Genomic DNA, 15,071 nt, shown 5'->3' with positions numbered 1-15,071 from the left:
CCTTGTTTCTGCAGAGCTGGGAATAGCCTGGACTGCAGCGAGGCTCTTGTCCCGGTGGCTGTGACACGCTGCGTGTGAGCAGCTGAGTGCCCTCCCTTCCCCAGCACCACGCTGAGCTTTGGACTCAGCTCCCCACAGCTGTGGGGTTCTGTCCCTAGAGCTGAGGGGACCCACTGCAGACCTTCAAGCCCTTCCAGACAGCTTCAATTCTGTCCCTGCTGACTAGCTCTGAAAGAGACAATTCCCAGCTGATGTCTTGGTTCCAACTAACAGAGCACACTAAACAAAAGGAGGAGGGAACTGCACATGTCAGCAAACCCTTGAAAGCCCAAAATCAGATGGCTTGAATCCTGGTGGGGTGGCAGGGCTTATCTAATTAACTTGGTCTGTCCCTTTGCACCATCATGATGCAGCACAAGCAAGGGAGGCTTCAATTCAGGAAGATGCTCTGCAGAACAGATCAGGTGATCTGGCTGCAGAGCAGTGAAGATTTCCTGTGCAGGCAAATCTTATTGCTAGGCCCCAAAGCAATTTCAGGCTCAGGCTGTACACCAGCCTAAGTGGTTTCATTTAGTCCAGTGGAGGCCCAGTGGACTCACCTCTACTGGCTTTTCATGGCAGAGGAGCTGTGGACAGTTTCCATTTTAAACTAATTTTATTTCCAGGTACCATTAGTAGCTGATAAAACCTCGGACCTGCACTCCTCCTGACTTCCCAAAGTCATTGCCAGGTGGTCAGGCCATGGGTTTCACGGGCTTGAGCTGAGTTTTTGCAGCAGTGAATAAAGAAATAGCCATTTGATTTGTATCCTCCATCCACCTGGACATGGAGGCAGGCTGTGGTTTAAGGACTGTCCTTACTCCTCCTTGCAGAGTTGAGCTGCCCGAGTATGTCCTGGACATGGGCACTGTCCTGAAGGGTTTCACTGAGAGACGCACTCTGGAGATCACCAACCCTGGGCAGATCCCAGTGTCCTTCTGGGTCGATGCATCTGTCCTGCAGGACACAGGTAAGCAGTGCTGGAGACACTTCCTGTGGGCATGGAGGAGGTGTCTCACCCAGATTAGCTGAAGCCACTGAACTTGGGGAGGTTTTTCAGCTTTTTCTTCTCCCTGCCCCTGCTGGGAGCTTCAGAGGCAGAATCCTCCTGTCCAGCCATGCCCAGGGACCTGGCCTGCCTACAAGTGCCCTGACACTCCAGTGTGGGGCCAGATGGGCTCATCACCCTGGTCACCTCTCAGCATCTTCTGCCCTTGGCTCCCACGAGCATCAAGTTTCTTTGGGCACTCTGTGGCCTTGTTTTGTGAACCAGTGGTGTCTGCTGTGTTTTGGAAGTGCTTTGTTTGGAGTTCACACTGTCACAGCACTTGTATTCAGCCTTTCTTGAGGAAACAGCCTGTGAGATCCTCTGGTGGATCAAAAGAGGCTTCCAGAAGAGGCCTTGAGGCAAGGCTGCACTTGCATCACACAGTGGCTCGCTGTGTCGAGGGGCGTTCAGGTGCACTCTGAGTTTTTGTCCAGGTCACAGCACAGCCTGGGGTTTTTCCCAGACCTCTCACCAGGACAGCTGTAAGGCCTTAACGTGCTTCTGACACATTGCTTGTGTTTCCTGTGTATCTCAGCTGCTTTGTTTTCATCTGTTCAAGGTTTCAGCGTGGACCTGGGCCAGATGAAGAGTCTGCCCCACATGCACACCCTGAAGTTTGATGTGTGCTTTGAAAGTGCCCAGCAACCACAGGGTGACGTGGATGTGCTGCTGCCCATACAGGTACCACAGCTCTTGGGGCAGGCAGCAGGCTGGGCACAGCAGCAGATGTCACCTGCACCCTCTGCTGAATTCTCTGTCCTTCTACAGGTAACAAAAGGCCCCACGTCTCACATCCGCCTCCGTGCCACTGTCTTGGAACTGTCGCTCGACCTCTCCCAGAACACACTGCAGTTCCCCAATATCCTCGTTGGGCAGTGCCAGGTTGAGACAGTCCAGCTCTACAACGGGTTCCAAGTGCCCTGCAAATGGTTCATCACTGCCATCAAGCCTGTTACGAAGGTAAAGCACAGGCAGCACTGAACACACAACTTCTGGCTGGGTTTTCTTTGTGTCTCCTGCCCTTTCTGCTCCTGTGGCTGCCCAAGCACTTGGGTCTATGGCGTGTTTGAAGAAGTTTCTGAGGGTGTAGATCAAGGCTGGTTTTCCTAGACCTGTTCCATTAGCTGCTGCTTTGCTTTTGTGCCATCTTCAGCCATTCCTCCTCCTCTGAGGACAGCAGTTCCCTCAGCCTGCCCTGTCTACAGGTTTTCCCTCCAGCTCTAGGCTTTGGGGCCACACTTGGTTTGGCTGTGGGTGCTGTCAGCGCTGTATCAGTGTCTCAGAGCACTACAGGAACTGAGGCTCTGTCCTCACAGGCTGAGGAGACCTCACCCCATTGGTTTCTGTGTCCAGAGCAATCAACTCAGATACATGACACCAGCCCAAGGTCAGAAGCAGCAGGCACTGGAGGAAAGGCGCTGTCCCTTTGAAGTGACGCCCTCCAAAGGAACCCTTGATGCAGGAGCGTGGCAGAACTTGCAAATCCAGTTTGCACCCAAGGAGGAGGTGAGATTGGCAGCTGTCAGCCCAGGAGGCCTGTCAGGGCTATCTGGAAATGAGGGCCTGGTGCAGAGAGTGTGGGACGAGCTCTGCCTTCACAGGGGGCTTTCTGCAAGCGCCGTGCTCAGCGTGGCTCAGTTCAGCCCACAGAGCACTCCCGGGAGATGTGCTCTGAAATGCCCACAGGGAGCTTGCACAGAGAGCATCAGGGCTCTGTGGCTGCCTCTCGGCACAGGGGAGGGATGTGCCCAGCTCCCCTCAGCCTCCCCCTTGCCTGGCCCTGTTTGCAGCTGCGACACTCGGTGCAGAGCAGCTGCACACTCGCAGAGGATAATCCTGGAATGGCCGCTCTAGGCCCATCCTGCTGCACAACTGACTGGCAAAACAGCCACCAGACACCTTCCTGAGCATGGCAGGACAGTCACCTGTCGTGGTGTGCTGCCAGCAGTCAGTCCCTGGGGCTCTGGCCTGCCTGCACATTCCCACACAGCTGGGGATTCAACTGAAAAGGATGCAGCATTCCCAAAAGTACTTTGCCTGGGGCCGCTGGGTCTTGGAAACTGACAGTGTGTAGCAGTATGGACACAAGTGCTTCTGTGCCCACAGACAGTCCCAGGGACCTTTTAATTGCTCAAGAGATGTAAACATCTTGTGTCTGGCTTTGATCAGAGCCAAACACCAAGCAGAGAAGGTGACCCTTATTTCTGGCCACCCAGAGCTCATTTGCCTCTCTCCTGGAGCTGGCGTTTGCCTGATGCAGCAGTGCCAGGACTGGGTGTGGACACTGTAACCCCAAGGGCCCTTCTCTTGAGCACTGCACTCCTGCATGCCTGGGTGAAAACGCCTGGCAGTCCACTGTCCATCCATCTGGTACCCAATACCCAGTGACAGTGCACACCAGGACTCATCCCAGTTACTCACACCCAGACACAGGCGCTGTAGTCCCTCGCAGAAGTGAATATCTGGTTTCTGTTCACCTTGGAGGGACTGATAACACCCTGGCCTTGGGGCAAGCGCTGTATTTGGGGTCCTGGGGCTTCATGGATAAGTTTTCTGCACTTTTCTCTTTTCAGAGGTCTTACAAGTATGAACTGAAACTTAACATTCATGGGAGCAGCAATCACTTAAGTCTGCACCTCTCGGGGCAAGGTCTGGAGCCACGGTTGGAGTTCAGTCCCCCAGCACTAAAGATGGGATGGGGGCTGGTGGACAGCGATGGGGTGGAGGCCACAGTGGTGGTGAAGAACCCATGCAAATTCCCCATCGAGTTTTACTCCCTGGATTTTGATGAGCAGTACCTGGAGGAGGAGAAGGTGAGAAGGCAGGTCTGGTCCCCGTGTACATGCTGCCCAAGCTTCACAGCACTCCAATCTTCCCAGGCTTGTGTCAGGGAGATGGAGGCAATGCCCAGGGCAAAGCCAGCTCTGCTGATGTGCTGTGGGAGGATTTAAAGAGTTTGTGTTGTTGGGAGGAAGGGAGGAGACAGAAAATGGGTTTATTGCATCTGTGGGATGAAAGGTGAGAAAAGGAATCTTGCATATGGTTTCTCTTCCCTGCTGGCAGGCTGGGCATGACTTGGGCTGGGCATGTGCTCTGGCAGAAAACTCCACTGGTTCTCAGGGCTTTGCTGGCAGAGTGCAGTCCTGGCTAGTGTGGCTAGTGTGGCTGCAGGCAGTGAGCAGCTCATGGTCATTGTTTTCTTCAGATGAGTCACTTGGGAGGGGTTTCTCTCCCAGTCCTGCTTGTAGCTCTTGCCTCTGCTCTGGAGCCTGCTCACCCCACTGGGCATAACAAAATACTTGTACTTGATGGAAATCAAAAAGCCCATTGCCAAAAGCTCAGTGCCTTCAAAGAAGGAGTTGTGAGGATGAAGGTGACAGAAGTATAAACAGGATTTTCTCTCGTCTTTTAGATGCTGAGGCATCTGGGACTGCATCCCCAAGGGCCTCCCCTTCCCCCTGCTGCTGTCCTCTCCAGAGTTGACTGCCCAGAGGAGCGGCTGGGCTCTGCAGAGCATGTGAAGCCCTTCACCATTGTTACACCTGAAGACAATCTGGTGGGTACTGCAGTGATGCTGGCACTGAAGGTGCCAGGGCAGGGACCAGGCTAGATGGGGGCATGAGGGACAGGTGGATGGAAAAGGATCATTGTGGAGAGGTAGTGAAGATGTGATGGGGCCCCACGTCTGCAGGTCTCCTTTCTGTCAGGGATGGGGCAAAAGAGACAGCTTTGCTGGAGACAGAGCAGTTCTGTAAGAGGGGAAAAATCACTTAAAACCACCAACTTCCTTTGAGGAGAGGATCCTGAGTTAGAAGGGGTGTCCTAGACAAAACAAACCCCAGTAAGGAAGACCAAGTTCCTGGGCAGGTGCACTTATTTATTCTCTCTTCCATTGGTGAACGAAGGCCCATTTTTCTTTCCAGGATGGGAATGTCTCAGGGCTCACCCCTCTCTCCCTTTTCTCTCTCCCTTTAGGCCAAGACCCCAGATGAGATGGGCAGTTCTGCTGAGGGCCAGCCAAAGAAGGGTAAAGCAGCCAGCAGAGACAAGTCTCCAAAGGGGAGCCAAATATCTACACAGAGAACAGAAAGTCCCTGGGAATCCTCCAGCACAAGGTCCAAATGTACACTGGAAAGTGCCTCAGTCCCCACAGAATTCCTCAGGTGAGCTGCACAGGAGGAGGTGATGCCTCTGCTTCTTGGTCCTCTTGCCAAACAAGGTCCATCGTCCCCAGCTGCACAGGGACCCTGTGCCAGGGCCTCCATGGGATGGCCAGTGCACCCTCCTTGTTTCATTTGCTCCTCAGCCATGTCTGAAGCCTCCTCTTTAATTGCCAGGCTGAAACGGTACCGCTGGATAGTGCCTGCCCTCGGTGAGGTGGAACTGAAGGTCCACTTCTCCACCAAAAAGCCAGGGGAGTTTGAGCAGACGCTGAGGTTTGAGCTGGTGGGGACAAAGCGGCAGTACGAGCTGCCCTGCAGTGGCACCGGCCTGTACCCCAGCATCAGCCAGAACCCACGGTAAGGCTGGCCCCTGGCAGCCTCCCACACTGCTGTCCCCGAGCTCACAGCCAGGGCTGCTCCTTGGGCATTCTGGCCTGGGCACATGGTGCTGCCTGACGTCACCCAGCATCTCTTTCTGTGCTGGGAGCTGGGAAGGCAGATGGTCCCTGAGCCACCAGGATGGGTTATGGCTTTCTGACTGCATTTCCTACCTGCAGCATCTCATAGCTCCTCCTTCCCTGCTTTCTCTGCCCAGGCTGGTGTTTCCACAGTGGAGGAGGACCATGAAGAAAGGTGAAATCATCTTCAAGGAATATGTTGAGAGCACCAAGCAATTCCACTTTGGACCGCTGCTGTGTGGGAAATCAAGAGAGTGGTATGTGCTCCCTGCTGGGTGTTGTACTTTCTTTCCTGGACACGCTTGGGGACATGGACACAATCCAGGGCAGTCCCTGGCAGAGTCCTGGCACACACGTGGGTTTGAAGGAGCACAGATGTGTGAACCTGAGCATACAAGAGGCAAATGAGCCTTGGGGGAGCCGCTCTGCCTGCCTGCTGGGTGCCTTGGCCAGAGCCCCAGGCTGCTGCCAGTCCAAAGGGGACTTGGGGCAACTTTTGTCTGCCTCCACATATCAGCTTCACCCCTTAGGAAATGTATGGTGGTTTTTGAAGTGCTTTGAGCTCGGCAGTTAGCCTGAGTGAGCAATTATTCTGTAGGTGGTTTTGTAAAGCTATCATTGATCTGTAATTATTAATAAGATTTTATGGTTGACCTGCCAGTGGGTGTCAGGGGGTATGTACAGCAGGAACTACATTTGCCTGTAATGACATTGCATCATCACTGCTGGATAAAGTCTGCCTGAAAACGTTGTCATTGAAGCTATTGTGCATTTCTACTTTTACTGTCACTTTTTAAAAAATAGTATTTAACATTAAGTTCTTGTCTCCATGGAGGGCTAAATCTATTTTGACAACACAGTTTCAAAAACCAGACAATCTTTAGCCAGGTTTATGGGATGGTCTGGGATTTCTGTTTGCCTCTTTAACCCTTTCACTCCAAAGTCATTTCCACACCTGAGAGAAGGGTCACTTGTTATCGTTTTGCATTCCTCTTGGGAAATGATGCTTTATATTTCTTTCTCAGATTCTGTGATAAGCCATGAAATCCAAAGCAGTTTCATGACTTTTTGGAAATAGATCAGCTAAACTCTTTTTCCAAAAGCCTTTCTTTATACCCTGCAGGGAAGGCACCCCAAGAAAGAAGGGGAAAGAACCCATGGGCCTGGTGTATTGTTATTTTTCTAGGCACCTTTGAATTTACATTGTATTAAAAACACTTGAAGTGGCCTGAGCATCATCAGGCTTCTGGGGTGGAGGCCCCAAGTACAGGGGAAGGCATCAAAGTCAGGCAAGGATGAGCACATGCCCACGCCCCTGGCTGGGATCCACTTCCCTCACTTGTTTGTTAGAGCAGGGTCCTCCAGCACCGCTTCCTCGGCTGCACACGGTGCTTTCCTCGATGCGTGGCAAAGGCAACAGTCTCCTCTGCAGCCTTTTCCCCTTTTGTGGACAGGTACAAGGCCCAGAACTGTCCTGCCAACTCGGAGAATATAACCATCCTCAACAACTCCCCCATGGACGTAGAGGTCCAGTTCTTCTTTGAGGATGATGAAAAAGCAGAGACGTTCCTTCTGGACCCTCCCAGCATGACCCTGAAACCAAAGAAGAAGCAGGTAGGAGAGGGGCAGGTAGAGCAGGCACCGTAGAAGTGCCCAGGAGCTGCTGCTCCTGCTCACACACAGAGCTCTTTCTATTTCTTTCCGTGGGGCCGGGTCCAGGAGCTGACCATTTGGGCATACCCCACTTCCCCTGGCTTCCTGGAAGACAAACTCATCTGCTGCATTGACAAGAACCCAGAGCCAGTGGTCTTCAGCGTGTGCTGCCATGGGGTGCACGTGAAGCTGGAGGTCAGCCCCCTGGAGCTGTCTTTTGACAAGCTGCTTCTGCACAGGTCAGTCATCCCACAAGCACTCCAAGACTTGTGACAAAGACAAAACATTTGACTCTGCTTTCCAGGGCTCGGATGGAGCTGCTCCAGGTTGCATTCAGTGGCGAGGCTGGTGTGACCAGCCAGCAGCTGATGCCAAGTGCCTCCTGTCTCTGCAGGACTGACAGCAGGACCTTGGTCCTGAAAAACAACACCCTACTGCCCATGGCCTGGCAGCTCAGTGGGCTGGATGACCTTGCTGAGGACTTCTCACTGTCACAAGATAACGGCACCATTGATCCCCGCTCAGAGTTTGAAGTGACAGTGAATTTCAAGGCCCAGCAGATTGGCACCATTGAGAAGACCCTTCGACTAGAGGTGAGAGGGACTGTGCCCTGCCTGGCACAGTGAGCAGCCACGTGCTCTTAGAGACAGAGTCAGGAAGAGCTGCCCCTGACAGACACAAGGGTGCTGTGACCCCAACTTGTGCCTCTACACAGCGTTTGCCAGAACGTGCAGTGCATCCACATCCCCCAGATAAGCAGACACTGCACCCTGAGCCTGTAGCACAAGCACCTTGGCCCTGTGAATGGTTGAAGGTTGTTGTTTGGTTGTACAGACTGCAGCGTGATCTCTGCATTTCTCCTGGAGCTTGTCCAAACCTCTGGCATCATGCAACAAACTCTGCCCCTGGCATTTTGTTCCCCATGGTTTAGGGGCTGCATTTCAGAGAGGGTGCTAGGTGATTGCAAAGGGTTGTCAATGCCACCTGCTCTGAGACACCCTACACTTCCTGTGGTTGTTCTTACATCCCTGTGCCTCTCAAGGAAGCTTTAGCAGCAGCATTCCCTGCTGTAGGAATGCAGAGTTGGGCTGATGGGGTTTTTTACTGCAGCAGAATCCCACTGGGACAGCCCATGAGATGAACGGGTTAGGAAAGCTTGGGTGTCCACCAACACTTGTGAAGCTGGGGAGGCCATAGGGGAAGCAGCCAGCAGAGACAAGGACTTAGAGGCTGTCTAGCAAAAGAATAATCTGAACAGTGTTTGTTTCTTGCTTCCTCAGGTTTCAGATACAGAAAACATCCTGGGGATTGTTCAGGTTGAAAACATCAAACTGTCTGCAGAGGTGTATGATGTTCTCCTGAGCATGGTCCTGCCTGAAGGTCAGTGGATGTCTCCCAAACACAGCAGTCCAGCTGCACTGCCTTACCTTGGGTGGTGGGTGACCAAAGCACTTGGGATGGGATGGGATGCAAGGATGGCATGGATACATAAAGCACATACCCTGCAAGCTGCATGGAATAAAGCACTGTCAGGGCACTGGCAGCCTTAAGTCTCTCCCCTCTGAACTTTGAAGTGTGCAGCTTCACGTGCAGGTTGGATTTGGGGGCTTTGAAACACCAGTGACGTGAACAGGCAGTTGGCAATTCCCACAGGCTCAGCACAGCATGTAAAGTGATGGGATTTGTGCTTGGAAGCGAGGAAATGGAAGCCGAGCTCCTTAGCTACTAAGCCTGCAGATATTTTGAGTAAGAGAAAGGGCAGACAAGTAGCTGGAAAACCCTTCCAAGAACAGAAACTTGCTGAAAAGGGTTTTGTGCTGGGACCTCCATGTAGCTTGGGACCTGGTGTATTCTGCAGCAGCTCACAAATACCATGTCTGATCTCGCTCTGCGCGTTGTCTGCAGATGAAACCTTGGATTTTGGAACCATCCATGTCCTGGATAATGTGAAGACCGTCCTGACTCTAAAGAACAAAGGGTTGTACAACATCGAGTACAGGTGAGTCCAGCTGCCTGGTGGTGAGCATTTCCCTGGGTTCCCAGGCCTGCAGTCTCCCTCTGTCAATGGTTAGAACCTGTTTCCATGCTGGCTACCTCACAATAAACACAAAACCTGGGCTCCCTCAGCTATTTCACCAGAGATTCCAGCCACAAACTAGCAGTTCTCCACAGTTCAGCAGGGAACCCAAAGGAGAGCCCCAAGAATTTCAGGCACTGAAATGCTGAGATTCATTGCCTTTCTTTGATGGTCAACTCCTTTCTCCTTCTGAGACTCTGTAAAAGAGTGAATGAAAAATTTCAGTGTCAAGGCTTCTTGCAATAACCTCATGACTGTCTGTGCTCTCTGTCAGCATCCAGGATTCCCTGAGCAGAGCTGCACTCTCCCTTTTCTTCTTTTTCTGGTCCTATGCAAAGTCCTGGCTGTGCTGGCAGCACCTCTACTTGTAACTGCAGAGATCTCCATTCCTTCCCTTTCTCCCCAGATTGATGCTGAAGGGTGCAGGTCCCAGGATGCGAGACTTGGCATCCCACTTCACTGTCAAGCCTCAGTCGGGCAAGCTGATCGCCTCCCAGCCTGGTGTGAATATTGAGATATTCTTCCACCCCACAAGGGAAATGCTCCTCAAGAACAGCCCCATCCTGTACTGCCAGGTGAGCTGCCTGGGCCAGGCTGTTACCACACGGTGTTTTGGGAGCATAAACAGGACAGGTGTCTAATGGAAGGAGGGCTTTAACTGGAGAATCCTCTCTCCTACGTACACAAACAAAGTCTTCAAAACCATTTGGGAGGCTTCCTAAGGGAGCTGAGAATCTGACTCTGGAGGAGGTGCTTTAACTGGGTGGGTGAACTGATGGAGGCCTGGGGTGGAGGCTGGGGACTGGAGTAGAGGCTGGCTGGCCTCTTTGCTTTGTTTACCACCCCTTCCTGTGGACACAGGTGATAGATGCCATCGCAGGGGAAGGAGGCCAGACTGTCGCCAACATCCCAGTGAGGGTGTCGGCCAGAGCTGCGTACAGCAAGTTCAGTATTGAGCCCGCCTCACCCATCAATTTCGGTGCCATGATGAAGGGCAGCAAGAAGACCCAGACTGTCGTGCTGGAGAACACAGGCACGATCAGCTTCAAATTCCACATCCAGCCAGCAACTGAGGATGCATCTTCACTGGAAAGCAAAAGGTACGAGAAGCCCTGCACCACCCTTCCTGCCTGAGGAGGCACCAGCCCACGGCTGAGATGAGGCAGGCAGCCAGACCTGGGCTATGGCCCATTTGCAGCCCTGCCTTGGGGAGAGGGAGCAAAACACGCCTCAGTGTCCCCATGTGTAGTAGGAAGCTGGTGCTCGAGCTGCTCTGTCCAGCAATGGGTGCTGCAGGCTGCTCTCTGGGAACCATCTGGAGCAGGAAGGCTTTCCTCTGTGAGGAGGAAGGCCAGCTTTGGCCTCAGAGAAAGGCAGGGGAGCTCAGCATGACAGATACCTCTGCTTTCTCCTCTCAGTTCAAAGCAACGGGAATCTGTTCCATCAGCTAGGAAGTGCTCAGCGGGAAGGAAATCAAGCTTGACACAGGTGGGTGACTCCTGCTCCCCAACAATGCAGCTGCTGCAGGGGATGTGAGAAGATGCTGCTGTGCCCAGGCTGGGGGCTCATCTCCATTGGGTGGGACGTGGTCTGCAGGATGGAGTCCAGGATCTGCTCAGTCCCACTGACAGTCCTGTACTCTGGCTCTAACCTGCAGTTGTGGGGTCAGCAGAGGGGAGCAGGTCCTGTGTGTGATAGCTGCTGGCCAGCATGTGTCTGTGAACACCACAGAAGCAAAAACATCCCTCCTGAACTCCCAGTCCACAGAGCTCAGACAACATTTTTTTTTCTTCCTTTTCTTCATCTCATTCCCCTACCTCTCTCCCATCATTTCTCACAGCTGTTTCTGCTCTCCTGTTACCTCTGGAGGCTGAGGATCACAGCTACCACCTTCATTCTTTACACTCAATCTCCTTTCTCTCTGCCACTTGAGACAGGCTTGCAGCTCCTCTTGGCTTGTTGGGCTCAACCTGGAGCTGCCTTTGGGCCATGGAGTCATCTTTCCCTGCCCTGGGACTGGCTGCTTGGGCCCAGCTGGAGGCCAAGGCAGGACATACTCTTTGCTGGGGTGCTCAAGGCACAGCTATTACCCTTCAGCCTCTCCTGGAACTTCTTCTGCAGGGTCAGCTCAATGTGGGCATGTTCACGGTGTCCCCTTGCTCCGGCTCCATCGCTCCGTGGGGCCAGCAGCAGATCACGGTGGAGTGCCTGGCAGGGCAGGAGGGGACTTGTGAGGAGCAGCTGTACATTGACATCGTGGGCAGAGACCCCAGGGACAATCCCCTCGGCATTCCCTTTACCCTGACTGCCGAGTCCTGCCTGCCAGGTACGTGCTCTCCACAGGTTCCCTTGGCCAGACCTGCTGCTGATCAGCACCTCAACTTGCTGCTTGGATAGGGAGGCATGCTAGCCCTGGTGTCCCCCCTTGAAATCCTCTGAGTTTCCAGCCCTCTTAAGTCCACTGGTGGATTCATCCCTCCCCAGCTGAGAGGGATGCATGGAAGGATAAAAGGAAAGCAATGCTCTTTAAGACTCAGGTTGACTGAGCTCCATCCTCATAGCCAGCTCCCCGACCCAAAGCTGGGTTTAGCAGTTACCTGGGCAGAAGGAGCTTACCAAGCCTTCTCAGAGGCCAGCAAGGCCCAGATGAATGGAGGCTTCTTCATGCTCATCCCTCTGGTCTGTCCACAGCATTTGCTGAGGATGCAATGTTAATCTTTGAAGAATACCCGATCTGCAGCAGCACTGACCACAGCCACAAGCTGCTCTCTGTGCACGGTGTGGGCCTGTTTGTGAGAGATGAGAACAAGTTCATCTTCAACAAGATTCTGGTTGGGCAAGAGGCTGAAGCCCACTTCAACATCTACAACACAAGTGCTCTGCCGTGTGACGTGGTCCTCTCCATCAGCCCCCTGCCAGGACAGGTAAGAACAGGAGGCCAAGGAGATGGTTGCCCTCTAAGGGCCGTGTGAAAGCTGTTTTGTTCTCCAGATTGCTTCCTGTGGCCCACACTAGCTCAGTGTAGGTCAAACTTCAGGGCAGAGCAGCAGAGCCAGGGAACAGTTGTGTTGAATTCTCATGTCTTGGGCAAGGTTTTGGCTCACACCTCTGGGTCTTTGGTGGGAGAAGTGAATCCTTCTGAACCTCTCTTGGAAGCACACTCAGAGAGGGGCTGTTATCAACTGACATGCCAGGGCTCAAAGCAGAGCATCTCCTCAGGCTCCCTGGCTTTTCCTCTCTCTGAAGGCCAGTTGTAGGTTATTTGCAGGGTTTTCCATGCAGTGACCACCTCCCACATATGGCAGGGCAGCTGCCAGCACTCAGAACACACAATGCTTTAGCACAAGGTCAGCATTCCCTGCTTGAACAACTCATCCTTAAAACAATACCCCTGAGTTCACAGCCCATAAACACACCTCTAGGAGGGCTGTGAAAATGGGAAGAGCTGTCACAATGCAAGATTTTTGCCTGGCTGGCTGCTGTTCATGGAAAAGAGAAGCCAGGAGAAAACTGCTTCTTGTAGAAAAGTCTCCATAGCATGACAAGAAAAAACTCTTCTTCTTACAAGGACTGATCAAAGACTATTGTAGAGTTGATACTGCTTTACCATCCCAGGTTTTGTCTCCCAGTGGTCAGCTGGGAAAAGAAAAAGTTGGGTAGGGGGAGAAAAAGTGTTCTGGAGGTTTTATTCTGATGTTTCTTATTCCTGTAGTCCTGTTGATAAAGTTTCTTTATTCCTTTTAAGTTTTAAACCTGTTTTACCCTTCTCCTAATCCATAGTTCACAACAAAAAATGCATAAGTGTCCTGGTGATTTTAGCCAGTGCTAAACCCCACCACATTATTTAGTGCATTGACTGAGAAACTCCAATTAGCAAATCTAAACCACTACAGACATGCTGTTTTCAGTAATGCCTTTATGAATGAAACTGTATCGTGCTGGAAGGTGTTTTCTCCTAACACTGCTCTCTGGCTTCCCCCAAGGAAAAAGGCCCTATCACCGTTTTCAAGTTGCATCCAGTCCAGATGTCCATTCCCGGCTCATCCCACGCTGTTGCTACAGTGACCTTCACCCCTCCAGATGAGCAGAACTACGACTGCACTTTTAAGGCTTCCCTTGTCATCCCCAAATGGTAATTGACCCTGAGAAATATTGGGGGAAGCCTCTCTGACAGCTGCCTCTCCACTGGGAAGGCACAGACCTCTTGTTAGCTCTAATGCTCTCAGCAGCCTTAGGCAGAGTACTTGGCATGAGATGATCTGGGAGGCAGTCACTGTTGGATAGAGCAGAAAAATGAGGCAGATTTGTCATACAGGTTTAGCCTGTATGAGCAAATAGGAAGACAGAGAAATATTAGGTAGCCAACTGGAAGTTACTGAGATGTGCTACAGCTGAGCTGGGCATTTCCAAGGACAGAAGCTTAGATGGATCAGTTTCTGTGGCAGCAAGTCAGCAGTCACAATTTCCTCTTGGTTTCTGTGACATTAAGTGATCCTCTGTGATTCCCTGCATTCATGAAGCTATTTCATGTGAGTGATGGGAGCTGGTATGAAAGAGGAGCCCTGTTCCTCTGCACTGGGACCTGTGTACAGGGGCTTTGACCTGCCCTTCCTCAAGCCTTTAGTGGCTGAATTGGAGCCAGGGAAGTCTAATTGCTAATAAGCAATTGCTTTTCTATTGTTCTTGGAAATGATCTTGGTGGATGGTGACAATGATTTCTTTTTGCCTTCTTGCTTTTGTACTGCTTTCATGCTGTGCTTTTTTTGCTTGTTGCCTATGTCTCATCTCACTGCAGCCAGGGGATTTGCCATATCTCATCTGGTGCCTCATTATGTATCTGCTGTACTGCATGACTCAATTAAGTGGAATTACTTTTAACTGTTACTGTGGAAGGCTCTGGCTCTTTGGAGCAGATTCCTCTTGTGAATGGCCCTGAGGGGATTGGGAAGAGGCTGGTGGGGGGCTGTGTTGTGGGCTACAGGAGCACCAGGCAGGGAAAACAGTGTGGACTGCCCCTGCTGCTTGGCTTGCCCAGTGAGAAATGGGTTAGTGCCAGCTGGAATTGTTTGTGTGCCTCTCCTGCAGCTCTGTGAAAATCAAGCCCCAAATCCTGAGCTTCACCATCAGTGGGAGGGGGCACGAGCCGCAGGTGACAGTCGTGTGCCCGAGAGCTCGCAGCAAGAGAGGAAATGCCGTGCTGCGCTTCCAGAGGCTCCAGCTGGGGGATTTAGAGATGCTCCCCCTGGTCGTCCGTAACAACGGCATCGTACCTGTCAAGGTGAGGACCTGCTCAAGGAATGGGCTGGTTTGGGAATAAGTGCTTGTGGCACAGGGGGAGGGTCCCAAAAACCATGGCAGACCTGGCAAGAGGTGTCACAAATTCTTTTTAAGCAAGGGACTGACATCTGTTCTCCAAGAAGGGAGTTCTTGAAAATTTTCCATCCAGTCTTTCTTCTTTAAGTTGAACACAAGGAAGGTGGTGGAGTATTTCCCCCCATCTTTCAGGTTTGTTCTCAAGGAATGTGTGATTTTCCAGTTCCATTAGGTTGTATTCCCCAGTTTACTATATTTTAAGCAAACTTAGTTGTGGTTTAATTATATTCTGCTTATTGCTTTCTGTCCTGTTTGGTTCC

At 52.0% G+C, this 15,071-nt stretch overlaps 1 protein-coding gene across 1 annotated transcript in view; it reads left to right on the top strand.

Annotated features, from left to right (window-relative positions):
* LOC111944238 (axonemal central pair apparatus protein HYDIN-like) overlaps nucleotides 1-15,071 on the top strand; it is a 56,889-nt gene that overhangs the window by 35,246 nt on the left and 6,572 nt on the right. Inside the window, exons 31-51 of the mRNA XM_086847702.1 lie at nucleotides 873-1,009; nucleotides 1,647-1,768; nucleotides 1,856-2,047; nucleotides 2,441-2,593; nucleotides 3,661-3,900; nucleotides 4,500-4,643; nucleotides 5,063-5,250; nucleotides 5,425-5,607; nucleotides 5,846-5,965; nucleotides 7,163-7,322; nucleotides 7,428-7,600; nucleotides 7,756-7,954; nucleotides 8,642-8,741; nucleotides 9,267-9,360; nucleotides 9,845-10,013; nucleotides 10,300-10,538; nucleotides 10,857-10,926; nucleotides 11,560-11,764; nucleotides 12,130-12,362; nucleotides 13,422-13,570; nucleotides 14,524-14,716. Coding sequence (XP_086703828.1) covers nucleotides 873-1,009; nucleotides 1,647-1,768; nucleotides 1,856-2,047; nucleotides 2,441-2,593; nucleotides 3,661-3,900; nucleotides 4,500-4,643; nucleotides 5,063-5,250; nucleotides 5,425-5,607; nucleotides 5,846-5,965; nucleotides 7,163-7,322; nucleotides 7,428-7,600; nucleotides 7,756-7,954; nucleotides 8,642-8,741; nucleotides 9,267-9,360; nucleotides 9,845-10,013; nucleotides 10,300-10,538; nucleotides 10,857-10,926; nucleotides 11,560-11,764; nucleotides 12,130-12,362; nucleotides 13,422-13,570; nucleotides 14,524-14,716 — 3,463 coding nt within the window. The remainder of the gene's footprint in view (nucleotides 1-872; nucleotides 1,010-1,646; nucleotides 1,769-1,855; nucleotides 2,048-2,440; nucleotides 2,594-3,660; nucleotides 3,901-4,499; nucleotides 4,644-5,062; nucleotides 5,251-5,424; nucleotides 5,608-5,845; nucleotides 5,966-7,162; nucleotides 7,323-7,427; nucleotides 7,601-7,755; nucleotides 7,955-8,641; nucleotides 8,742-9,266; nucleotides 9,361-9,844; nucleotides 10,014-10,299; nucleotides 10,539-10,856; nucleotides 10,927-11,559; nucleotides 11,765-12,129; nucleotides 12,363-13,421; nucleotides 13,571-14,523; nucleotides 14,717-15,071) is intronic.

The sequence above is a fragment of the Cyanistes caeruleus genome, chromosome 12, assembly GCF_971803275.1.
Source record: "Cyanistes caeruleus chromosome 12, bCyaCae1.hap1.1, whole genome shotgun sequence".
Taxonomy (NCBI): domain Eukaryota; kingdom Metazoa; phylum Chordata; class Aves; order Passeriformes; family Paridae; genus Cyanistes; species Cyanistes caeruleus.
The sequence above is the reverse complement of the archived record's forward strand: the minus strand, read 5'-3'. Positions and strand labels throughout refer to the sequence as shown.